Source organism: Ochotona curzoniae, unplaced genomic scaffold (genome assembly GCF_017591425.1).
Source record: "Ochotona curzoniae isolate NIBS_2020 unplaced genomic scaffold, NIBS_Ocur_1.0 patch64, whole genome shotgun sequence".
Taxonomy (NCBI): Eukaryota; Metazoa; Chordata; class Mammalia; order Lagomorpha; family Ochotonidae; genus Ochotona; species Ochotona curzoniae.
Window position 1 is genome coordinate 211,362 of NW_024467044.1, and position 25,732 is coordinate 237,093.

The window sequence follows — 25,732 nt, forward strand, 5'->3', positions numbered from 1 at the left end:
TAATTTGATGTTACAGTAGAAAAATGAACTCATCAAATATCCTGTTCTGTTCTTAAATGAGTTTTTAATAGTAGCAATGTAATCATTTTCTAGGGAGAGCTGAAATATGTCCTTAATTATTTCAAGCACCTTATCTTTTAGAAGTGTTTCTGATATCAACATCTTAAGATTTTTCAGCAGACATTTAATGTAGTTTGTTATAATAGAATGGGTCCATAAACCCGTAGGGGATTTCCAGTCCATAACTTTGTTTAACCATAAGAAATAAATGATACGTATTGGCATGGTGCAACATCCCTTTCACACACAATATCTGACTGAATTTTTGAATTTAGGTACACTTTTACTGGAATATATACTTTTGAATCACTTGTAAAAATCCTTGCAAGAGGTTTTTGCGTAGGAGAGTTTACTTTCCTTCGTGATCCATGGAACTGGCTGGATTTTGTCGTCATTGTCTTTGCGTAAGTTCTTTCAGTTTTTTTGTTTTAAATAGAAAACTTAGGAAAATCAGAAGTCACAATATTCTCATAAAAACAAGTTTTGGTAACTAATTGTTACTGTATGTAATGATTGCATGAAAAGAAAATCAGAGTTCTCCGAAAGCTAATCGGTGATTTAAAATGCACTTTTAAAGAAAGAGCGATTTTGCACAGAAAGCATGACATCATTTTTATTGACTGTTCCATCACATTTAGCACTTGAAGAGACAGTGTATTCAGTGCCAGTTAGGTTTATGTGGAAAACATATTCTTATTTAAAAACTATTTACAATTTTTAAAGCACACAGAAAAAGACTCCCCTGCCTTTAGTTATAATGCGCTTTATTAATCTGCATTATTAAATGGCTAATGAGCATAGCAAAATATAAAACAAAATTTTTTAAAAATTGTCACTGCTTAGTACACATAGTTTTCATATATCATATGTGCACTATATATGCATCCACAGTTTATTTTTGAAGAGGAATATTGCTCTAAGTTGTACTCTTAAGTCACTGATGTTATTATTCTTATCCCAACGTGTTTGTCAGAAGCGTTCACTTTCTAAATCCAAAATCTAGATACTATATTTCCCTTTATCCTTTTGAAATATTAAATCTGTGTTCATTGGAGCCATTTACACAACTGAAAAGGTCTTCAGATTTCTAGTCTGTGTTTTTCTCATCCATGCTTGACCTCTGCCCCACCACCTTATCCACCAGGCTTCATCCTTTCGAGGTAAACTATGATTCTTCAGTTCTACCTGGGAACTGCTGCTGGGTGAACAGTGCTTCCAAGAGGACTGTCCCTTCTCATGGGTCGTCTCCTGTTTGTTTCCTAAGCAGCTCATATGCTCTGTAGTTCACACTTTGAAATCAATACTATTCAATGTACTTGGTGTAGTCATAAAGCTGTGCAAGCATTATGACTTGTAATTTCTTTTTTATTTTACTTTGAGCACAATTTTATCAGAAAAGAAAACCCTGTACTCATTAGGAATCTCTTTAAGTCCCTCTGCTTCCACTCATCATATTCTATCTCCATGCATTTGCCTAGTCTGTATTTTTCAAATGAATGGACTTATAGAATATGCAGCCATTTGTGTCTCTATTTTTTTATTTAGCATATTGTTTATACAATTTAGTAGAAAATTTAAATCTAACTTACCTTAATGTTAGGGATCTAATAATTGAAACATTTACTTGTTATTTAAGCAATTAAATTTATAAAATGATATGAATAATACGTGTGATTTGTTTGCTTCAAATGAGTCAAAGCAAATTAAAAATGACAGAAAAAATAAGTTTTCCACTTGTAGCAAATACATTTGTGGTTAAAGGCACAGGTAAGTACCATAGACTTTATCTAAATTCTGAATAACTCTGATTTAATTCTACAGGTATGTAACAGAATTTGTAAACCTAGGCAATGTTTCAGCTCTTCGAACTTTCAGAGTCTTGAGAGCTTTGAAAACTATTTCTGTAATCCCAGGTAAGAAGTGATTGATGTGAAACATTAGGCTACTCATAACTCCAGCTGTTTGGGAGTTGCTCTTTGTCTGTTTGTGTGTGTGTTGTCACCGTTTGTGTATAAACTCCCTATTACAGATATGTGACAGAGTTTGTGGACCTGGGCAATGTCTCAGCGTTGAGAACATTCAGAGTTCTCCGAGCACTGAAAACAATTTCAGTCATTCCAGGTGAGAGTGGGGTTAAACGCTGAGGTTGACTTTGATCTTTTGAAGAAACAAAAAGAAACGGTTTTTCTTATGCAATTTTAATTAAACATATTCTATGTTTTAAGAAAATCATTATTAAAAGTCAGCCTTTGAGTTTAATCTATTGCATGAATCTTGAAGGATGAAGGTGACCACTTGGCTCGCATCTTAGCTTGAAATTTTCCCTCCTGTCAAAGAAATTATTTAACATTTGCTTATCCGTGAAGGAAAATTTCAATTAGTTCTAATTGTTTTTCATATAATTAAGAAATAGTAAGTACCGGCATGAGGGCACTGCATGATACATTGTTTTCTATTTTTCCTCAACAAACCATGTCTTATTAATAATAATAAAACCACTCATTGTAAGTTGTCATTATGTGCTACAATTTGACCAGCGATTTGTGCTGCACCATTGTGGAGAGATGGTTTGTTTGACATGGGTTTACTGAATGAGAATTTAGAAAACATCACTTTTTACAAGTGTGCATAGCTGTAGTTTGAGCAACCAAATCATTCGACAATCTAAGTATTATTGAAAACCTGCTGCTATTTTTTATCATTCGCTATAATATAGGAAAATAAAATGTGTATTAAATTGCAAACTGCTCTTCTGAGCTAATAGGCTTCTTTTCTGTTACTTGAGATCATCAGATAATTTAATGCATGCATTTCTAGGAAAGTTTGTGTTTTGTTTATGCGTCGTATTTACCTTCCTGTTGTTCCCTGAAGGTCCTTTTTCTTTTTGCTTTCAGGCCTGAAGACCATAGTGGGGGCCCTGATCCAGTCGGTGAAGAAGCTCTCTGACGTCATGATCCTGACCGTGTTCTGTCTGAGCGTGTTTGCTCTAATAGGGCTGCAGCTGTTCATGGGCAACCTGAAGCATAAATGTGTGTGGAAACTTGACAATGAAACAATACGGGATGTAATGGCCAAAATTGAGAGTGAAGATGATATGAAAAGTAAGAATGTTACTAACTACAGTTCATTTTTAGGTGAAATAATCTAAGCGCATTTCTCTCCATAAATAGTGAAATGTTGCTTTCATTTTATTTATGTTAAAGTTCATCAAGAACATAGAAAGCTGCTATAGAATGAATTTGGTTTATGTTACATATGATTTTGTTTTTAGTGAAAGCATCCCAAATCCTATCTTCTATGTGTTTAAAAATGATTTATTTAAAAGTCAGAGTTAGAGCGAGGAAAAGACACAGATAAATCTTCTATCACGTCATTTATTCCCCAGAAACACAAAGACCACAGTGTGAATATGCCACAGTCTGGAGTCACTTGTTTTGTTCAGGTCACCCACATGTTTGGCAGGGATCCAAACATTAAGGTTGATTTTCTATACTCTTCAGCCCATCAGCAGTGAGCTGGATTGGAAGTGGAGTAGTTGGGAGGGCAGCTAGCATCTATACAGGATGGTCAAATTTTCAGGTGGCAGGGTTTAGCACCTGCACTTCAACAGTGGCTCCACTTTGTCTCTGTTTCTCTACACACACACACACACACCCCCACCATAGAAATATATTTAGAACATAGAAAAATATGATACATTAATATTATCTGTAATCACACTATTATGTGGAAGAACCTCAGAGCTTCTTTCTCTTACCTTGCTATAACTTACTGGCTGTTAATTAACATTTCCTCATGCCTTCCTTTTTATTTCCCTCCCCTGTCTCTGGCTACCTTCATCTTACTTATAACTTTTGTGAGAGTCCCTGTATTTTAGACTCCAAATATAAGTGAAATGATGTGATATTTGTCTTTCCATTCTTGACTTAGTATAATGAACTATAGAGCCATCCATGCTGCTGGAAATAACAGGATTGTGTCTCTAGTGGTTGAGTAATATTCCAATGTGTATATGCACATTTTCTTTATCCATTCATTGGTGGGTGCACAAATTAAATGGCCTCTTTGGTTGTTGTGAATCATGCTACAATAAATGTGGGAGTGAAGACAGCTCCTTGATGGATAGCATTTTCCTAACTTAAATTCTGACAATTGTGAATACTGGATCACATGATTTATGGTTTTTAGTTTAGGTTTTTTTTATTGATGATGTTTACATAGTTGACCAGGATGAGACATTGTTTCCAAATCTTCCTCCCTCTTCCTATGGTATCTGGGGTCAGGGGAAATTAGGGGAGAAGCCACATCCAGCCTCCCTGCCACCCTAGTACTGGGGATGGAGAATGGCCACCAGATGCCATCCCAGGGTCTCCATTGTAGGGCCTGCTCCTCCGGTTTCTCTTGAATTGTCTTGGTAGTTCTGAAATGCTATCAATCCCACCTATCCAAGGATAGGAAATCCTTGTACTGACACAGTCCACCCCAGAGTCTCCATTCACCCAGATGTTTGGTCTCAATGGTAGGCCAAGGTAATTGAATAATTTGTTCTGCTTGCTTTCCTCTGCTGTGGTACCAGATGGTCTCTGAAGGCCCCATTCGACTACCATATCTTGCATGTGCATCTCAGCATGATGTCCACTGCTCCGTCTTAGCCACTTAGGAGGTGTAGTTCTGACACGTGCACTCCAAAGTCGGACCACAGGTCATATGATTCTTCCCATGGTTGGAGTTCTGAGTACAGTAGTTCATCTGAGAAAATTCCAGACCTGACTCTTGTGTATGCTTGCCAGTATGCAGTCTTGTTCAGTCTGTAACCCATGTCACCCTACACACACTGGTAGTTGTAATTGCTGGGTCAGTTCTATAGCCAACCCTGTCTCCTACAAAAACCGATGTATGCTACATCCCAGCCTAACCCTGCCCACTACACACTCAGCCCTCACATTTACCAGTGGGACTAGCAGCTTAGGGTGCCCCCAAATAACCCCACTGGGCTTGGTCCAAGACCTAGTTTCTAGGCTTGCCAGTATATGCAGCAGACAAACCTGGTCTGTCCCATATCCCTTTTAGTTTTCGTATATATCAGTGAGCACTGAAACTTACCTGAACCCAACCAACCCCACTATCTAGCTTACACTCATGCTGGCAGGTTCTACCACCTCTCTAGGCAGAACTGTCCCCAGGCCTGATCTCATGCTCACCAGTGACAGTTGCAGCCCATCAGAGAGGTGCCCACATTTTCCATAACAGGCCCACTCCAAGCTGTGGATCTTACACTCATCATGGTTCTGCAATCATGCCTGACAGGACTTGCCCCCACTTCCCTCCCAACCCCCATCCCAGAATTTGCCAGCTGATACCAAAGCAAAGCCCAACCAGCCTGTACCTACTCTGTCTCATGCTTTTACCAGTAGATACAGTCAGTTAGCCCAGCTTGACTCTCCCCCTAACCCAGTTCACATGCAGGTCAACAGGTATTGTAGCCCTGCCTGGCCTGGTTTCCCCCCAGTTCAGTACTCATGCTCACCAGTGGGAGCAGTGGCCCAACAAGAGAGTCCCCTACAGCTCACCTACTGGGCTAGAACCCATCCCCCAGGTCTCACATATGCTGATGATGGGTACTGCAGCCCAATCTGGCACGGCCCACCTCACCTTGGCAGTTGTTGGCAGGTGCTGTTGCACAGTCTGGTTTAGCCAGCCCCCACTTCCAGCCCTAATGTGAACTGGCTGGTGTTGAAGCCTTACTTTGCCTATCCTGCATCCTGACTTGGTTCTCAGATCTTCCAATGGATGTTACAAATTTGCTTAGCATAGCCCATCCCCAGTCCTGACCCACACATATGCTTGCGAGTACCATAACCTGTCCTAGTCTGGGTTGCTCCCAGCCTTGGTTCCTGTATTCACCTTCAGCAATGGAGTGAAAGACTGGGGCCAGACCGCTGAACCCTGTGGTGGGCAGACAGCCTCTCTTATTTTATTTTTTGAGGAATTTCCATGAAGTTATCCTAAATGGCTATACTAATTCACATTCTCATTAACAGTGTTTACGGATTCCCTTTTCTCCACTTCCCTCAGCCACCAGTGATAGATATCTTTTGTCATTTTGATTATATACTGGAGGTGTGGTGATATTTCATTGTGATTTTGATTTGTGTTTCCATGATGATCAATAATATTGAGCATTTTTTCACATATTTGGCATTTTACATATTTCTTTGAGAAATGTCTACTAATTGTATTTGGTCCATTATTGTATTTGGTGGCGAAGAAAATCAAGACTTCCATCTGCTGGTTCATATCCTGAATGGCTACAATGTGTGTGACTGGACTAGGCTGAATGTGGATCTAGGAGACTCATATGGATCTCCCTCATGGGTTGCCAGGGCCAAGTATTGGACCATTTCCCAGTGTTTTGCTGGCTGTATTCATAGGGAACTGAATCAGAAGCAGAACAGGCATATTTAACATTAGAAGTTAGGACGCCATATATAGCTTATCATTTTGCCCAATATGTGTTTGACACTAAATTCCTCCTGAGTATGTTCCAGATCTGCTGTCCTCATTATAGATTTCACTCTTAGTGGCTGGTATTTATTGCCCCCTGTCACAATAAACTTCCCATATTACGCCTGGTTTTGAAATACAGAGACTCAATTAATAGTTATTAGGCCTCCTATCTAGTAAATAGTAATCAGGGAACCATACAATATGTGACCCTACCACTTGGCATAACTGGTTGAAATTCATCCACTTTGTACCATGTATCACTTTTTGTTGCTAGTTGTATGCATATAGTTACATTTGCTACCTGGAATGAGTAATCTTACTGTGAGTATTAAATCTGCAACCAATTCTCAGCACATCTTTCAAGTTGGCCTTAAATTCTCTTGAGGCCAATTACCCTAATCCCAGAAATCCTTCTCCATGCGCATTGTCAGCCGAGTGACTGTGACCAAAGTTGATGTGAAAGTCTTTCAATTAGAAATTGCCTGTCTTTAAACAGCTGAATGGCTTCAACATAGTTCACTGAGAATATAATGAGTCTAACAGCCATACTTCTGAGATACATAGCCTGTGCACCAGCTACAGATAAATCAAGTAAGGAGTAAAGCTTAAAGATAATGAACTTACATGGGAGAGAACAGAGGCAACATTCACATACAAAAATATGTGACTTTAAAGTCTTCCAGTATTACTCTATATGTCTCCCAATCATATTTACTGACGAATAAGTCTTAGTCACAAATCAAGAACAATTTATGAGGCACTTTGCTATTGAAAATGGATACAAAAGTTACCACAAAATGTTAAAAGTGAGAAGAATGCATTCATTTCATTGTTACATTTCCAAAACACGAAGCTTTGTAAATCGAAAATAAATATTAATTAGCAAATAATTAAGAGTATTTCAGGAAACAGATCCTGCTTGGCTGTAATTTTGCTTTGATGATTCTTTTCCCATTTTGAAAGCGTGTGGAACTCAGGGACTCCCTATCTTCCCTCCCTTGTTTCCCTGTCTCCTCCTTTGTCTTTGTAAATCCTGTGCTCTGAGAAGATTCTATTTTATGACTCTTATCGTAATAGTCTAGTGACCTCCAGACTCTCAAATCAATACAATTGTCTACTTGGAAAATATAATTTAATATTGATAATCATCTCCTGCCCATGTATGCACCTCAAGCAAATCTCTGGATTTTTCTACCGAGCCCTATTTGCCCCAGTCTACCTCATCTCAGGAACTGGCATCAGTACTTCCCCACTCCAGATCTGCTTTGTGCTCATTCTTGCACATGCTTCCACCTGCCCTACACTTTATTTCTGTGCCTTCTCTCCATAACCACTCTTTTTCTCTGAGTTGTAGCATTTCTTATCTTACTGTGATTGCCTAATGATCTCTGTGTCTGTGCAATCGGTTCTCTATAAAATGCTTTGCCCAGAAAGCAACCGCCGTGACATTTTCTCTTTATTTAATTATGCCTGTGAAGCAAATAGATGTCATGCATTATACACATAGTTTGAAGAGCACAACATTTTCCACCCTTCCTGTTACCCATCAAGCCTATTCCTTTCTTTCGATTTTTCTTTTACATTTTTTTTATACTTTCTGTTGCCTGTAATCATTCATAGAATCCAAATGCCTTCTCAATGGTATACAGAACCGTGCATGATCTGGCTCTGCTTTCCTCTGCCACCATAATCCTCTCAATTACAGGGAAAAAAAATTCTTGTCATCTTCCATTTAGCAGCTTCATCTCCTTTTCATGGCCATTGTTCTTGTTCCTTTTCCTGTTCAAATGTCTCTTCACCAGGGTCTTTGTATGGCTTTGTCCATGTCACCTTTGTATTCTGTTTAAAATACTATCTATTTTGGCTTTGACTGATGACAGCTTAACATATTCCCTTGGTTTATTTTCCTGTGCATTTATTATTTCTTTCTCTGTTCCTCACCCCAGTCTCCACCTTCCCTTGATCTAAAGGAAATCTACAGTGTTGAGATATGTTTGTCATGTTTAGCATCATATTTACTGCCTGTCTCATAACAGGTTACCATTAGGTGTTTGAGGGTGACTATAGTGAAAATGCTTATATGTTACCTGGGATCAGTCTGAATATATGCCAGTGTATTCATTAAATTCATAATTAATTTATCTGCTATGTCAATCTTAAAGCCTGCATACTGTAATAGTCTATTGTTCCAATTCTTCCTGAGCAGAATATTTTTATTACTTGGAAGGATCCAAGGATGCTCTACTCTGTGGCTTCAGTACAGATTCTGGGTATGTAATACTCATTTCCTTTTCATCTAAAGATTGCAGAAGAAAAACATTCTAAAGCATTTTGTTAAGCACAGCCTTTGATTCTTGATGTTTTCATGTATTGAATGGATAATTTGACTCATTCTGTTTCCAGTGACCCCAAGTTCTGGAAGGTTCTTTGTTGATGCACACTCTTGAGAGTAATAATTAAGAGATAGTACTGGAATTTAAAACAAATACAAATCAGATCAATCTTAATATAATATAAAATGACTTTGAGAAGACATTGTCAAATCTTGGTTGGATAATTTTTGGCCTTCTTTCAAGAATGTAGAGTAATAAAATCAATTTTTCTTTCCATCCCCAAGTTCTTTCCATTCTTCAATTAAACATAACTCAAAGGCAATCGAGTGTAATGTTTGGGTCGTGCCAGTGATGGGATTGGGTGGATATATTTGTGCAAATGCACTCCTTACTGTTTCTCCAATAATTTTACATAATTTTGAAGCAATACATTTGCTCGAGTTCTCCTCCCTGTCCCAGTAGTTCTTCCTCAGATCCTGCATATATCTGGAACATAAAGCAAGCAATGTTATGATGCTGCTCCCAAGAAAACCCTGCAGTGCTATATTTATATAACCTACAAATTTTGTAAAAAAAAAAAAATTTTTAAAGATAAAAATCTTCTGATGCTAATTAACTTCAAGAATAATTTGAAGAGAAATAGTGTTGGTAGAGGCCTTCCTAATAATCCATATTAATCAAAGCATTTGCTCTTCAGTAGTTGATGAAAGTTTCCAAACTTGGTAATGATCATTATGATGATGACAGTGATGATGCTAATGGCAGCTACCGTTTATTAAAAACTGTCCATATTCAGGAAGCAACTTAATCTGCACACATTTTCTTATTTAAATGTAATATGAGACCCATGCTATTATCCTGTTTTCACAGAAAAAGGAAACTGCTTTGAAAATTTTAAGTAATTTGAAAATGTCATCAGCCCACAAATAATAGAACAAAATTCAAACCCAATTCTCCCTTGCTCTAAATCATGTAATGCTAATCTCAAATATTTTCCTCTTGTGAGCCAAACTTGAGTTTGCAACTTTCATATAGTGCTCCTTAGAGACTAAGCTGTGATGTTCTTTTTCATATACAGCCAGTGTCCAGAAGGTTACACCTGTATGAAAATTGGTAGAAATCCTGATTACGGCTACACGAGCTTTGATACTTTCAGCTGGGCTTTCTTAGCCTTGTTCCGGCTAATGACGCAGGATTACTGGGAAAACCTTTACCAACAGGTGAGTGCCAAGAAAAACATGCACTGCATCTTTGCATGACATGAAGACCTGTTTACCAACTTTAGGATAGATGTATTTTTAATTCAGTGGAGCACAGAAGGAACTCTATTGCCTTACCAACAGAAGTAGCAATGTTTTACACCCAGCACTTTCAGAGTGGAAATTCTCTTTTTTGCATTTTTCTTAATACAAACAGAACAAGTTTTATGCATTCCATAGGTACATTTCCAAGAAGACAAATGCTTCCCTCACTGCCCTACTCCCCTGCCAGTAACCATACTTCCTTCTCTTTAACAGTATTTTTATACACAAAATATTAGAATGGGAAAGTCTTAAATCATAGGTACATTTCTTAATCTGAGATATTTATTTGATTTCTGAAACTTTCTCCTTTCTTAGTATGTCATTCCACCAAGTCCTAGACAAATAGCAGATAACATAATATAATGTTCTCTTGAGATTCTCCAGCACACACCCTGCTCTCCTTTGTCCAGTAATAGTTAAAACACATGGATCTCTCCTCCATATAATTTTGATATAAATGTATTGGTGAACTGTGTTAATTTGCTTATCTTGGCATCTAGTCTCAACAAGATCAAAATTATTACTCCGTGTTACAGATAACTGGATTAATTTTCTCAGAATTCTCCTGGATCGTTTTTTGGAATGTCTTATACTCAGTCTCTGAGAATATTATGAGTAAAAGTGGATATCAGATAAAATTCATTTTTCATATAACCTCTTGGCCAAAAGAGATTAAGCATAGATTTAGTGTATTATACAGAAAAAAAAGGAATATGAGTGATTTTTCAAACATGCCAAGAAAGGTCATCATTAATCAGGATTTAAAAATGCACATTAATAAGTGGCATGTGGTCTTTCAGTTTTCAGCATGAAAATATTTAAAATACTTTAAAGGGATATCACATAAGGTGTTACCTAACTGATACCCAGAGGCCAGATTTGTCACATCATTGCCAGGAACTACTTGAGAAATTGCACAGGAGTTTTAGAAATTTAGTAAGTTAATTTCTATGACCAAATCTTTGCTGTGCTTGTAAGAGTTGATCCAGCTGTCCCACTATTAGGAACTTATGTAATAAAAGAAACATGCAACAATAATCAATGTGAAGGGAATTAAGTTGATAGGCATCAGAAGTAGAAGACAATGACTTATTTAACATTTGTGATGTTCTGAATTATTTTTAAAGTATATAATTAAATGTATATTGCTTTTAAAATCATTAAAATAGATTTTTAAAATACGAGATTTATTTAAATTTTAAATACTACTGTAATATAAAAAACTATTCTGTTTCTAAAATTTGAAAGAAAATGCATTGATTTTATAAGTAACTTGTAGTATGAGAAAAAAGCAGGGTTTATTTTACTTTATTTAGTGATAATAAAACATAGTATGTAACCTCAGTATCAGTTTATTAGGCATCATTTGTGGTAAAAATGCATTTGATATTGATTGTGTTCCATGCAGATCTAATGTTATACTTTTATATTTTTATTTTTTTTATTTATTTTTTTATTGTTGTTAACATTGTATTATGTGATACAATTTTATAGGTACTGGGGATTCCCCCCACCCCTCCCATACCCCTCCCCCCACTTTTGTATTTTTCATAACGCGGTACTGCACAAAATTCCTAGTCTAATCATGCCTAATAGGACATTCAAGTTGAAGTAATTCACTTAAAAAAAAAAACTATTTTTGAAATGCCAATTTCTGTTTGTGTTTGCCTCTAGACACTGCGTGCTGCTGGTAAAACCTACATGATCTTCTTTGTTGTGGTGATTTTCCTGGGCTCCTTTTATCTAATAAACTTGATCCTGGCTGTTGTTGCCATGGCCTATGAAGAACAAAACCAGGCTAACATCGAAGAAGCTAAGCAGAAAGAGTTAGAATTTCAACAAATGTTAGACCGACTTAAAAAAGAACAAGAAGAAGCTGAGGTATTGTGATGTGGCTTAAAGTTCCTCCTAGATTAGAAGTTCAAAGGATAAGAACAATAGTTCTGAGTTCTGTCAGTCTTCCCAAGGTCTACTGCAGTTTCTAGTGTACATAAAGGAAGCGATTCTGAACTACGCCAGGACAGCTTTGCACTAAGATGTTCTATAGCCTTCCTTCTATTCCTCTTATGCACAATGCTTCAGTGGCATTGGATAACGCATAGTACGAAAATATAAATAATACCTGGCATGAGTATTACAATATTACTTAAAGGCTTTATATTAAAGTCAGTGAACATTGTAATGGGGGTAGAAATTAAAATGTGCATCATATTTGTTAATTTTAATATAAGACAGGAGATCTAAGGAAGTGATAAAAATTTTATCCACTTTTGGCTATATCACAGATGTCTGAGGATTTCTGTTTAGTCTACTCTCTTAAGGTATGCTGTAACTTGAGAAGACTTGTGCTAAAACAAATGTAACTTATGCTGCAAGATTCTTAAGGCTTATTTGGGAACAAGTGTTTAGCTAGGAATAAAATTGCAGTTTATAATAGCTGCATTCCACATTGGAGTACCTGGCTTAATTCCTAGTTCAGTTCCTTACTCCAGCTTCCCCCTCATGTGGACCCTGCAGGCAGTATAGATGATGAAGTAGTTGAGTTCCTTACTACCCAAGTAGGAAACCTGAACTGACTTCCCATCTGGTGAGTTTATACCAGCCCAGTACCACCAGGACATGGAACTGCTTTTAGTTCTTCCTCTCACTACCTCTAAAATACGATCATCAAACAAGGATGACTGAACGTCTCCAAGTCTCTTCATAGAATCTGACATTTAATGGAGGATAATTTGTAATGCAGAGAAACTATACACAAATATATTCAGAAACATTTAAGTAAAAGTTGAAAAACGGTTCACGGTACATTTTAGATTTTGAAAAATTAGGAAATGGCTAAGAGAATTTTGCTATTTTTACATCTTATTATATTAGTCATGAAATTGTATGTTTTAAGGAAATTATTATGTTATAGGAAAAGCAGTTAAAATAATGATGGACTAAATAGAATGTATACTAAATAATAACTATACACATGTATATAAAGTTTGAGAAAATGTTGTAACTATTGGTTATTTATGAGATGTAACATTGTGAGTTGCTTTCTTTTCCATTAACATCTTTTTATCCAAAACAAAGATCTCTTTTTTTTTTTTTTTTTTGGTAATGATTGTTTAATTTTGTAATAATTTCTATAGAGAAGCTATACAGTGTTTAGATAATCTTAGGAACTGCCTAGGGAATTTTTATCAATCCATTTCATTATAATAACAGTTTAATCATTTCCTTGAGATATTTAATAATTTGTTTTAGTTTTCAGGTAATTCCATCTTTATTGAACTGTAGAATTACATGATTCTGTTACGTATGTGATATACTCAGAGTATCTTATTACATTCTTTATGTGAACTATATGTTCCAAAATTACCTAGTAAAATTTGAACATAGAATATGGAGTTTGTATTATCATATGCAAATAAAAAACATACAATAGTTCAATTTCAAAGCAAAATAGAACTTTATTTCAGAGTAGAAGAAGTAAACATATTCTTCGTAACCTTGCTCATTATAATGGAAAGCAAACTGTTTTAAATTCATTTCCAAGGGACACAGTTACATGCCCAGACTAATTAAATTGATGAAAAGGAAGTGATCTGTAACAGGGCTTCTTGGAATTTGTTTAAAATGACTCACAGTGTACAACGTCTTTGTTCAACAGGCTATTGCAGCCGCAGCAGCTGAATATACAAGCATTGGGAGAAGCAGAATTGTGGGCCTCTCGGAGAGTTCTTCTGAAACTTCCAAACTGAGTTCTAAAAGTGCTAAAGAAAGGAGAAACAGAAGAAAGAAAAAGAATCAAAAGCAACTCTGCAGTGGGGAGGAAAAGGGGGATGAGGAGAAGCTGTCCAGGTCCGGGTCGGAGGAGAGCATCAGGAGGAAGCACTTTCACCTTGGTGTTGAAGGGCATAGGCGAGCACGTGAGAAAAAACTGTCGACACCTAACCAGGTATACCAGGTGCCTGCCACAGGCCAGAGACAGACAAGTGTATTTTGATTTGAGAGAGCAGTGGTTTAACTGTAAAAAACCTGTCCATTTCTTTATCAAAACAATAGAGATATAATTATTGTTTCACTTTTTATTTTGAAGGAACTTTTAGTTTCAGAATTGTTATATCTTCTCTAATAGGTAATTGGTCAAAATGAAAGTATTGTTAAGCACCATTATAGAAATTAAGTGACTATTAACACAAGAATATATTTTCTTTTCTTATACAACTAATGGGAATAATTTCATGTATGTCATGTTTTAAGAGAATGATACTTCCCACCGCCAGTCTCTTACAATTCTTATTTTTGCTTTTTTCAATGTTATACTTTCAGCTTACATTATAATCACAAGCTTGCCCCTTCAGTAAGGAAGAAATTCAATAAAAGTAGAAAAACCATTGTTCCTCAAGAGTATAGATAAGGGCTATAAAATAATCCAATCTCAAAATGACAATTTCACTCACATATATTACATTTTTTAATGTTCTGTGTATGTTACTACAAACCATGTAAAACACACAGTATTTGGGAGGCGGGGCGGGGGACTAACTGATTGTTTTGCAGTTGCATCCAATTTGTTGCAAAATGCAGGTTTTCATTTATTTGTACAGGTGAGGTGATTCCATTGTGTTTACGTACTACAATCTCTATCAGTCTGGGTTGTATCCAACTCTTAGCTTGAAATTGTGTCTAAATCTTAGTTATTATAAGTTGAACACCTGTAAGCATGAGATGTAGATAACTCATATACAGATTTCATTTCCTTTGATATTTTAATTGGGCTCACATTAAATCTATAAATTACTTTGGAAAGTATGTATATTTTGATGTTATTAATTCTTCCAATCCATTTTTCCATCATTTAGTGTCATCTTCTATTTATTTCACTAATATATATTTTTAAGATTTATTTATTTATTTTTGTTGGAAAGTCAGAAATAGAGGAGGAGAGAGAGAGAGGAAGATCTTCTGTCTGCTGATTCACTCCCCAAGTGGTGGCAATGGCCAGAGCTGAGCCAATCCAGAGCCGGGAGCCAGGAGCTTCTTCCAGGTCTGCCACTCAGATGCAGTGTCGCAAGGCTTTGGGCTGTCTTCAGTTGCTTTCCCAAGTCACAAGTAGGGAGCTGGATGGGAAGTGGGGCCATCAGGACATAAATTGGTGCCCAAATGGGATCTGAGCACATGCAAGGCAAGGACTTTAGCCACTAGGCTACAGCACTGGGCTCATATTTCCCTAATATTTTATAAATTTCATTGTAGAGTAGAGATCTTTCATATCCTTGGTTCAATTTATCCAAACATATTTATAATTTTTATACTATTGTAAATTTCTTTCTCAGCCATAGGACTGTATATGTGTATACAATGGTGTTTTGAGTTTTGGTTTTGTATATATCTTACCACTCTTTCAAACTCTCTTATGAGTTCCACTAACCTCTTAGTGGAGTCTGTTGGTTCCCATAATTGTAGGCTCATGTCCTCTACAAATAGGGTCATTTGATTTCATCCTTTCCCATTTATGACAGTTTGATTTCTTTTTCTGGCCTAATTTCCCTGTCTAAAACTTTGTAATTATAATAAATATTAATTGTAAGAGCAGGCATCCCTGTCTGGTTTGAAATTTTAATGGAAATGCTTGCAGCATTTTGCCATTCAAATATGATGCTGGTTGTGTTGTCATCTATTGCCTTGATTGTGTTGAGGTGTGTATTTTCTATACTGGATTTGCTTAAAGGTTTAGAAAGGCTGTTGTATTTCATGATGTTTTTTCTGCATCTGTTTAGATAATCATATAGTTCTTACTCTTCAGCTTATTAATGTGTTTCGTATTTGTTGATTTGCATATGTTGATCCATCCCTAAATATCAGAGGTACTTCCACTTGGCCTCGGTGGATGATCTTTCTTACGTGCTGTTGAATTTGATTAGTTATTACTTTGTTGAGGATTTTTTTAATCAGTGATATCTGACTTAGTTTTTGTTTTATCTTTTTCTGGTTGTGGAATTAAGGTAATGCTACTCTAATGAAAGGAGTTTAGGAGGATTCCCTCTCAACTGTTTTGGGACATTTGGGACCTGGAATTAATTCTTTAAAAATTTGGTAGAGTTCAGCAGTGAAACTGAGCTTTTATTTATTGGGAGGATCCTAACTACTATCAATTTCTATCTTGCTTCTCTATTTAAATTTCTATTATTCTTCATGACTTAATTTTGGTAGATTATTCCAGACTTCTGCCCATGTCTTCTACATTATCTAATTGTTCTATTTATTCTAGATTCATTAATGTGCAATGGATAAAAAGTAATCTTAGATTCATTTCCCTTTCTTTGCTGCTCTGAGTATATATTCTCCACAGTATCTGTCCCCAGTTTGAACTTCACTGGTGTCTTTGACATCCTTCATCTCCAAACTCATTAGCTGATATTGTCCTTTAGCCTATTAATTCTGACTGTGTAGAATTTTTCTCCTTTTTTCATTGAAATCTCTAAACCTCAGGTTTTGCTATCTGTATTTCTTGGCAAATTCTCAATGCTTGTATTCTCCTAAGCACTTCCCTCTGTCGTACACCTCCAAAGCATTTTGATTAAACAAACAAAAACCTACTCATGTCTCTGCTTACCTTTAAAAAAAATTGCTCCATAAGCTCCAGAACCAGACCCACAACTTAACCCTGGAACAAATTCCTTCGACTCTGCAGCTTTCTCTACCTTCGGGTGTCCTCAGTTCACCCAGCCAGAGTAGTCTCTCTCCACTGAAAACAGCCTGTGACTTTCATACCTTCATGACTTTGTGCACACATCTTTCCCACTGAAATAATCTTATTTTCCTATAATGGTGTCACTAGATGTCTCACGCTGAGGCAGGCACCCCCTTCACACAATTTACTCTATTCTCTCCATTTGAATCTTCTCTTTAGTGCCTGTTTAGAATTCCTCTCTTTCTGAACATTGAAATAAAAGGTAGATCCTCATTATTCAAAAATTTCCCTAATGTATATGGTGAGAAAGAACTTGAACATATTTAGTACTATTAACATGTAAGACAAGAGCAGTCATAGGTGGTTTAAAGGAAAAGACCTTGTAATACTCATTTGTCATTGTTTATAATGCCTCTCACATCTTTTACATGTGAATTTAAACTATGTGTGGAACTTAGTACTTCCAAATAACTACACTTAATTTGGTTTATGGAAACAATTTATCCTGAACATGGGTCACGTAAGTGTAACTTTTTGTCCTCTTTATTATTATTATTTTTACATCTTGTAACATTTCATGATACACAGGCATATTTAAAAGTCGTTTGTACGTTGGAGCTGCAAGCTGTATATTGGAAAGCATGTAGCATGGTCTTTTACCTTAAATTTATTGTGGCATTTAACAATCTGTATGATGAACACTAAATAGGTTCAAATGCCAAATTCTTTTTTCAAAGATGTACTCATTTTTCAAATAAGAATTGCAAAGAGAGAAGAAAAGATAGATTTCTTATCTGCTGGTTTACTCCCAAGATAGCTGCAAAGGCATTGATAAGCTGGGCCAATTCTAGGAGACAAAGCCTTTTTCTCAGTTTCCCCCATGGACGACCATTTCCCAAACACTTGAACCAGTTTCACTGCTTTTCCCAACAGGATGTTTTATCCAAGTGAATCAGCTGGAACATGAAGCATCATGACTCATATATGGGATACAATGGTCACAGATGGCAGCTTTATCTGCTATGTCACAACACAAGCTCTCGCAATTTTTTTAAAGTAGCATGCCCTGTACAGAAAAGTAAAGTATCTAAAAAGGATGGAGACGTGACTCTGACAAGAATAGCAGTATATGATACTACACACAAACACACACCCCCCACTGGATCCTAAAAATATGATTTCTTCTAATTGATTCATTTCTTGATTTGAAAAAAAGTTATCTTTTGGTTGAATTGCTTTGCTTTCAACTATGTCTCTTTTATTACAAGAACCGAGCCACCTATTCCAAGGCCAATGGATTCAGTGGAAGTTATATGGAATGCACTTCTTTGTATATATAGGTGCTATAGCACATATCTCATCCCTTTGTTTTTCAGTCACCTCTCAGCATCCCTGGTTCCTTGTTTTCTGCAAGGAGGAGCAGCAGAACAAGTCTTTTCAGTTTCAAGATTCGAGGAAAAGATATAGGATCTGAGACTGAATTCGCAGATGATGAGCACAGCATTTTTGGAGACAATGAGAGCAGAAGGGACTCACTCTTCGTGCCCCACAGACCCCAGGAACGTCGCAGCAGTAATCACAGCCAAGCCAGTAGGTCTCCCCCAGTGCTGCCGGTGAATGGGAAGATGCACAGTGCCGTGGACTGCAATGGTGTGGTCTCCTTGATTGATGGACCCTCAGCCCTCATGCTCCCCAATGGACAGCTTCTGCCAGAGGTGATAATAGATAAGGCAACTTCTGATGACAGCGTAAGGACGTTTTATATAGCTCAGGCATGGCTGGACCCTAAATCTATGTCAGTTACTCCCTCTGTTGGAGAGACCTTCTCTCTAGTTCTGTGAATGGCACTGCATTCTGCAATACTTTTCCTGTAAAAACACATTTTCCACTCACTAATTTAGTCTTAATACTATACATTGTAGGCATGTGATTCAACAATATCATTTTTTAAAACCACTTATATATTGATATTTTTAGCTGATTGCAAATCCCTCCTTTAGACAACTTTTAAATGCATTGATGATGCTGACCTTATTAGCTGATACTGGATTCCATTTCTGTAAAAACAATTGGATTCCTTGCCATGTACTGGTATCATTTTCAGGTCACTATGTTTTATATACCTTATTGCCAAAGATCTTATTTGGAGCTGTTAGTAGTCATAAAAATAACAACACCAAATCTATGTTAACAAACTTTTAGATGATATATTATTCCTGTATTTTACAAATGTGGAATTTGAGACATGGGGAAAGCAATTTGCCCAAGTCCACTCAGTAACAAATGATAAGTATAAGGTTTAAGTAGAGGCCCTCCTTCACTACACGTCCTGCTGTGTTTTCAGTTCACAATAGTCTTTCGGTCTTGGAAATGGCTCAGACTGACTATGATTTAGCTCCCCTTCAGAAATGAGACAAAATGTTTTCACTGCCACAATGTATCTTTAGGCTCTATGAAGAAAATCACAGAAACATCTTCATTTACACCAATAAGCAGACATAAAAACAAAAACAAACCAAAAAATATTTTCAGAATAACTCCGAGAGTGTAGGGGTCACTGAGTAGTTAGAACAAAATACCCGAGGAGGCTTAAAAGTGCAATCCGATTCCAGGGTTTCCAGGATATTCTGTTATGTTATTATAATACATGTCAGCAAGAGTTTTGACTAACCCAATAAACTTTGAACATATACTAAATGTTCATATATTATACTTGAAGAAAATACAGTATCTCAATAAGATTGCACTTTACTCAAAGCCTGAGCCATGCAGCTATTTCAGCATGAATGAATGCATGTGCTTTTAGCTTTCCTGTGTGACCGCTATGCTTGCATGACACAGCCTGAGCCTGTCTGTCCAGTATTCCTCATGACATGAGCATGCTGCCCTTGTGGATTTGGATTTTTATTGTGTGTGTTTTTCTAGTTTTTATATAATTGGCAAAATATTAGCTAACATTTTGAGATTATTTCTAACTTTTAAATGAAGTGGGTATTTAAGAATATATTTTCATCACAGAGAAATCAATGTCACAATAAATCCTAAATATCAAAGTGGATAAATTAGTGCATGCTTTTAAGATACAATAGAATTCAAGAAACAAAAGATGGAAGCATTGTGTGGCAATTTGCTCTAACCTAAAAGCTACAATATTATATAAAGTGTTATATGATAGTATAATATTATGTGCTCAAGAGAATTTTTAACAAACTCTGATTTGAAGAAAAAAAAAACTCTGCTTCTTCAAAGTCAGTAAATTGGAGACCAAGCCAGACAGAACATGGTTTTACAGTCTTCAATAAAATGTCACTTGCAATTCTATGTATGTGTCTGCATATACACATACTTCCTGCATACACATTTGTGCATATTTGTTTTTATAAACATCATATATGTATATACACAACTATACAACCCTAGAACTATATAAATGTATATATTTGCTTCTAAGGCATATATATGTGTCTATATATGTATATATATGTGCATATATGTATATTACACATATGAGGACAAATATGCAATAGAAATAGCATTCTAGAGTTGTTTATGTGTATATTTGAAAAGTTGTGTGGTGTGTATTATTTGCTTGCATTGAACCAGCATAATGTTTCAAACTGAAATTACTCTCTAGGCACTTTCATGGAAAGCTGGACACAGTCATTGTGCCTGAGTGTATATTTCTGCATGGCAGCAATCTGTAGAGCAGAACACTGGTCACCTCTTTATACTGAGCTTGCACTCTTCATATTGCTGCACTTCCCATTAGTTTCCATTGTTCCTTTTCAAACTCAGTCATTTGTAGTAAAAATACCCAGCTTAGCTCATTATGTCTTCCCTGGCAGTAAAAAAAGTGATTACAGTAGACTTCATTAATATTGTTATTTTAACAAAAATAATTACAGAAAGTTATCCAGAAATGTTGAGTATCTACCCTTTTGTTCAAAGCACTACAACACTTGTTCAGCTGTTCTCAGGTAGGAAAAGGTAACTGGATAAATTGGCCACTCAGAAAGATAGATTGTGATAGAAATAATAATAAAGGTAAATAGATTTTTATTTCATATTTTCATAAACCACACAAGATTTGAGGGAGTATCTTTACCCCCTTTTTAACTAATGTTGAAAAATGAGATGATAGAAAATTGCTAAGTAGCAAAGCCATAATTTGAGTAATCTGGTCCCTATTTTCGATTACTGATTAACGCTAATGAAGTAAGAATTTATCTTGTCCTGTAATTTATTAGATTTTGTCCTTAAGGCTCTAGATAATTGTCATTTTTTCCTTAGGGTACAACAAATCAAATATATAAAAAAAGACGTTCCAGTTCTTATTTCCTTTCAGAAGATATGCTGAATGATCCTCATCTTAGACAAAGAGCTATGAGTAGAGCAAGCATACTGACAAATACTGTAGAAGGTATGTTTGGTATTCTTTTTGTTGTATTTCTTTTTTTAAAAGATTGTATTGTATTTCTTTGAAAGCCAGAGAGAGAAAGAGAAAAAGATGAAGAGCAAGACAGAGAGAGAGAAAGAACTGGTGCCCAGGTGTGTCAGCTTCACAGTTTTTATCCGATACACTGCAATGCTGGCCCCATCATACATATACTTAAAGTTGACTTTTATCCTGGCCAACCAAGAATATGTAGATGAAGTTCTTAGGAATTATACAAAGAATATAAAACTACATTAAGCAATAATGATAACATATATATACTAATGGAATGCTTTATATATTCTTGAAAATGGGTAAAGTTATTTGTAACTAAAAATAAATATTGGATAACATGAATTTTGAAAGATAAATGATGGTCATTGACACAGAAAAATAGGTTAATCCAGAAACATACAATTCTCTAACTATGTAATATTTTAATAATAGTTAAGTAGTAGTTTCTTTTAATAAGTCGAGCTTTTTAATAAGTCAGAGTGCTGATTTCTTAAAATGTGCTGGCTCCCATCTTATTGCAAACCTATACTATGTCTTACCTTATCTATAAACTAGCCACTGTGGGATAAACTTTTTATCCTACCGTAAGTTTGTATTGAGAAACAAATGGACAAATGGTGTGAAATATCTACTACATGAGTACTTCCACAATGCTTCCACAAATCCCAGCTCCTGCTTTTTTTGTCACTTGTGATAGAGAATAAGGTTTTTTCAAGATGAACAAATTGTCTATCGAGGCATTAAATGCCAAAGAAAAAATATATTTCTCCATTAAGGAAAGAGCAGTTCTGTTTACCATTACATTGGGTGCATTTTTTTCTCTTGAATCACTCTCACATACTTGCTTTCATTCATTTCACTGCCTTCTCCTCACTTAGTCCAGTTACATGATGTCTAATATTTGCTATATATTTATATATATATACACACACACACTATGCCTTTCACAGAGATAATCTTGTTAAATTTGTAAAATCCAAACCACCAGTATTGCTGTAGGTATTTAGTATAGACAGTGTAGGCTCTGCTTGTAATGAGTGCCATGTCTCATGCTAGAGTGCCCAGGTATGAGTCCTGGTTCTGCTCCTTACCTCAGCTTCCTGCTAATATTTGCCATGGGAGGTCAGAGAGTCATGACTGTCAAGTGCTTCAAACCCTACTGCCTATAGGAGAGATCTGAATCGAAATCCCAGCTCCTGCTTTTGGCCTGACTCATTCCCAGCCATTGAAGGTTTTGAGGGGAATGAATCAGCAGATGTAAAATCTCTCTTGGAGTCTGTCTTGGCCTTTCATATAAGTAAGTAAATCTTAGAAAATCCCCAAGCTTTAGTTTGAATATTAGAAGTTACTTGTGTTTAGGAATGAAATATACAATGAACTGCATTCTCTCTCTCATTTTAAAAAATATCTCTTTTGCTTTTTTCTTGCCAGAACTTGAAGAGTCTAGACAAAAATGTCCACCGTGGTGGTACAGATTTGCACATAAATTCTTGATCTGGAATTGCTCTCCATTTTGGATAAAATTCAAAAAGCTCATTTATATTATTGTAATGGATCCTTTTGTAGATCTTGCAATTACTATTTGCATTGTTTTGAACACATTATTTATGGCCATGGAGCATCATCCAATGACTGAAGAATTTAAAAATGTGCTCGTCGTGGGGAATTTGGTAAGATTCTATAGTCACTGTCATTCCACTTTTCAAGTCAGATGGATCTGCAGCTTGGTAATTATGTATATCTAGGAATTAGCAGAGTCAAGTTTCTTTTCACCTATAGTATTTCAAAATAACTTTGTGATCATGATGAAGTCTATAAATAACACTAGTGCTTTCCATAATATTTCTGTACTATGTCACCATCTTGGGAGTTATTGTGTGTCTGTTGGTTTCTTCCTACCAACCTATCCCTTGGGAGCAACATTTTGAAAATTTCACACTTTTTTGCACATAATATAATTACATTATAGAGTCCCTTTTTTTCAAGGCAGAAATTTTAAATTTTAAAGAGTGTTTTTTTGAAAGGCAGAATTATAGAAATGAAGTACACAGACAGAAACATCTTCCATCCACTGGTTCACTCACCAGAAGGATGCAAGGGGCAGAGCTGGGCTGAACTGAAGCTGGTCTGAAACTCTCATGTGGGTGCCAGGGCAGGAATTGGGCTATCCTCTGTTGATTTCCCAGGGAATTAGCAGGGACCTGGATTCCAAGTGGATCATCCTGGACTTGAACTGGTGCTCACAGGATGCTGATACTGCAGGCTGAGGCGCTGCAGGCTGAGGATCAGCCTGCTGCTCCACATGGGGCTAGCCTCTATAGCTTCCTTTTATTATCCCACACACTATGGGTATGTAATTTTGGCGTAACAGTGTTTGAATGCCTATGCCTTTGAGTTCCAAAAGATCTGGATTTGAATGCCAATCATGTGTTTTTACTAGTTATCTATCTGCCCAGAAGTTAAATATTTTTATTCTCTGCATTAGCATTTCGTTCTTTCTGTATATCTTTGGGGAGACAGAACCAGCTAGTTTCTACTTGTTAGTGGAAATTTGGTTCATTGAAAACAGTTTATTTTCTTTTTTTTTTTTTAAAGATTTATTTTTATTATTTTTTCATTGGAAAGGCGGATATACAGAGAGGAGAGACAGAGAGGAAGATCTTCCGTCCGATGATTCACTCCCCAAGTGAGCGCAACAGGCCGATACTATGCCGATCCGAAGCCAGGAGCCTCTTCCGGGTCTCCCACGCGGGTGCAGGGTCCCAAGGCTTTGGGCTGTCCTCGACTGCCTTCCCGGGCCACAGGCAGGGAGCTGGAAGGGAAGCAGGGCTGCCGGGATTAGAACCGGCGCCCATATGGGATCCCGGGCGTGCAAGGCGAGGACCTTTAACCACTTGCGCCACTGCGCCGGGCCCGAAAACAGTTTATTTTCACTGAGTTGACTGCATCATTATGAAATTCAAGATAATTTGACGTTTCTTATATATTACCACAGCCCCAAATTCAGTTTCTCCATTTGAATCTTCTTAAAGCTGGATTATTTTATAAGGCTGTTAGACAATCACAGACCAAACATCTTTGAATCTTCTCTGATTAGATTCTTTGAGTCGAAACATGCCTGAATGAGTCATAAACAAATCTTTAACGATTGCATTTTTGAGTCCTTTGATACCAGTGTCATGAATTAATGATGGTTTACAGTGCACTATTGTGTCAAAACTTTGAAAGTATAACTTTAGTTTCCACTATGCCAATTAAATGTGTTTTCTTCTTACCATAAATCTTTAAAGAGTGAGTCAACATGGACTTTATTGCTCTAAGTACTTAGGTCAGGAAAAAAGACTGGCTCAAAATTTCAGTATCAATCTGCTCCCCTTTTATCATCAAAATCTGTTGACTAATGTGATGTTTTTGCAAAGTGTGTTGTCAAAGGTTTTGCTTTTCAAAGATCTTAATATGCTTTTATAAAATCTTATCTGAAGATAACGAAAGCCAATATAATAGTTTTAAAGGGAATAGTGAAATCCTACCATATAGTATTAAATACGATTTTTTTATTTATTTAAATAACTATTAAAAAGTACTTATTTAAAGAAGTATTAAATAAGATAACAATATTTGTGAATCAATTAGTGAATGTTAAATAGTCACTGATATTCTTATGTTTACTCTGTATCTTCAAGCAATAATTTGAAAGATTTTATATTTCTCATTTAGGTCTTCACTGGAATATTTGCAGCTGAAATGGTTTTAAAACTAATTGCCATGGACCCCTATGAGTATTTCCAAGTAGGCTGGAATATTTTTGACAGTCTTATTGTAACTTTAAGTTTAGTAGAACTTTTTCTAGCAAACGTGGAAGGACTATCAGTTCTGCGATCATTCAGATTGGTAAATATAAACTGCTCTTACCATTATTATTTGCTAATAAATGATGTTTATTTGATTTTGAATTATTATTGAAAATTTGGAGAGTTTTTAAACAAATGGAAGAGTGTTAATCCTATCTAGTAATATTAATTTCACTAATAGATGCATTAAACAGTCAAAACTGAATATATAGTTTAATTTTAAGGTCTTAAAGACAAGTTCAATTTTCATTTGAAGAATAACAAATACTTTCTCTACTTATTAAGGTGGTAATTTGTTTTACATTAGAAACTTTCACTTTACAGACTTTATTTGTGTGTGTGTGTGTGTGTGTTTTACATTACTTTATTTTTTTTAAATATGCCTACAGATATGCATTTAGCGATATAACTTTTAAACAAAGTAGGAAAAATAGTGGGGAATTATTTGAAGATTGAGTTTCATTTACATTCTTTATTATTAAGAATTATGACATAAATTTGAGTTATCAATTAAACTACAGTTTGTTAATAAATGAAACTTT

General features: G+C 36.0%; 1 protein-coding gene across 3 annotated transcripts in view; it reads left to right on the forward strand.

The window, feature by feature from the left end:
* LOC121168148 (sodium channel protein type 9 subunit alpha-like) overlaps nucleotides 1-25,732 on the forward strand; it is a 72,008-nt gene that overhangs the window by 3,837 nt on the left and 42,439 nt on the right. Inside the window, exons 4-14 of one of the 3 annotated variants that reach the window (XM_040997968.1) lie at nucleotides 336-464; nucleotides 1,882-1,973; nucleotides 2,955-3,161; nucleotides 8,774-8,837; nucleotides 9,979-10,120; nucleotides 11,879-12,085; nucleotides 13,863-14,150; nucleotides 18,266-18,637; nucleotides 21,180-21,309; nucleotides 22,771-23,009; nucleotides 25,057-25,230. In XM_040997968.1, coding sequence (XP_040853902.1) covers nucleotides 336-464; nucleotides 1,882-1,973; nucleotides 2,955-3,161; nucleotides 8,774-8,837; nucleotides 9,979-10,120; nucleotides 11,879-12,085; nucleotides 13,863-14,150; nucleotides 18,266-18,637; nucleotides 21,180-21,309; nucleotides 22,771-23,009; nucleotides 25,057-25,230 — 2,044 coding nt within the window. Of the gene's footprint in view, nucleotides 1-335; nucleotides 465-1,881; nucleotides 1,974-2,089; nucleotides 2,182-2,954; nucleotides 3,162-8,773; nucleotides 8,838-9,978; nucleotides 10,121-11,878; nucleotides 12,086-13,862; nucleotides 14,151-18,265; nucleotides 18,638-21,179; nucleotides 21,310-22,770; nucleotides 23,010-25,056; nucleotides 25,231-25,732 lie in introns of all 3 variants that reach the window. The other 2 variants (XM_040997970.1, XM_040997969.1) reach the window with 2 other exon arrangements.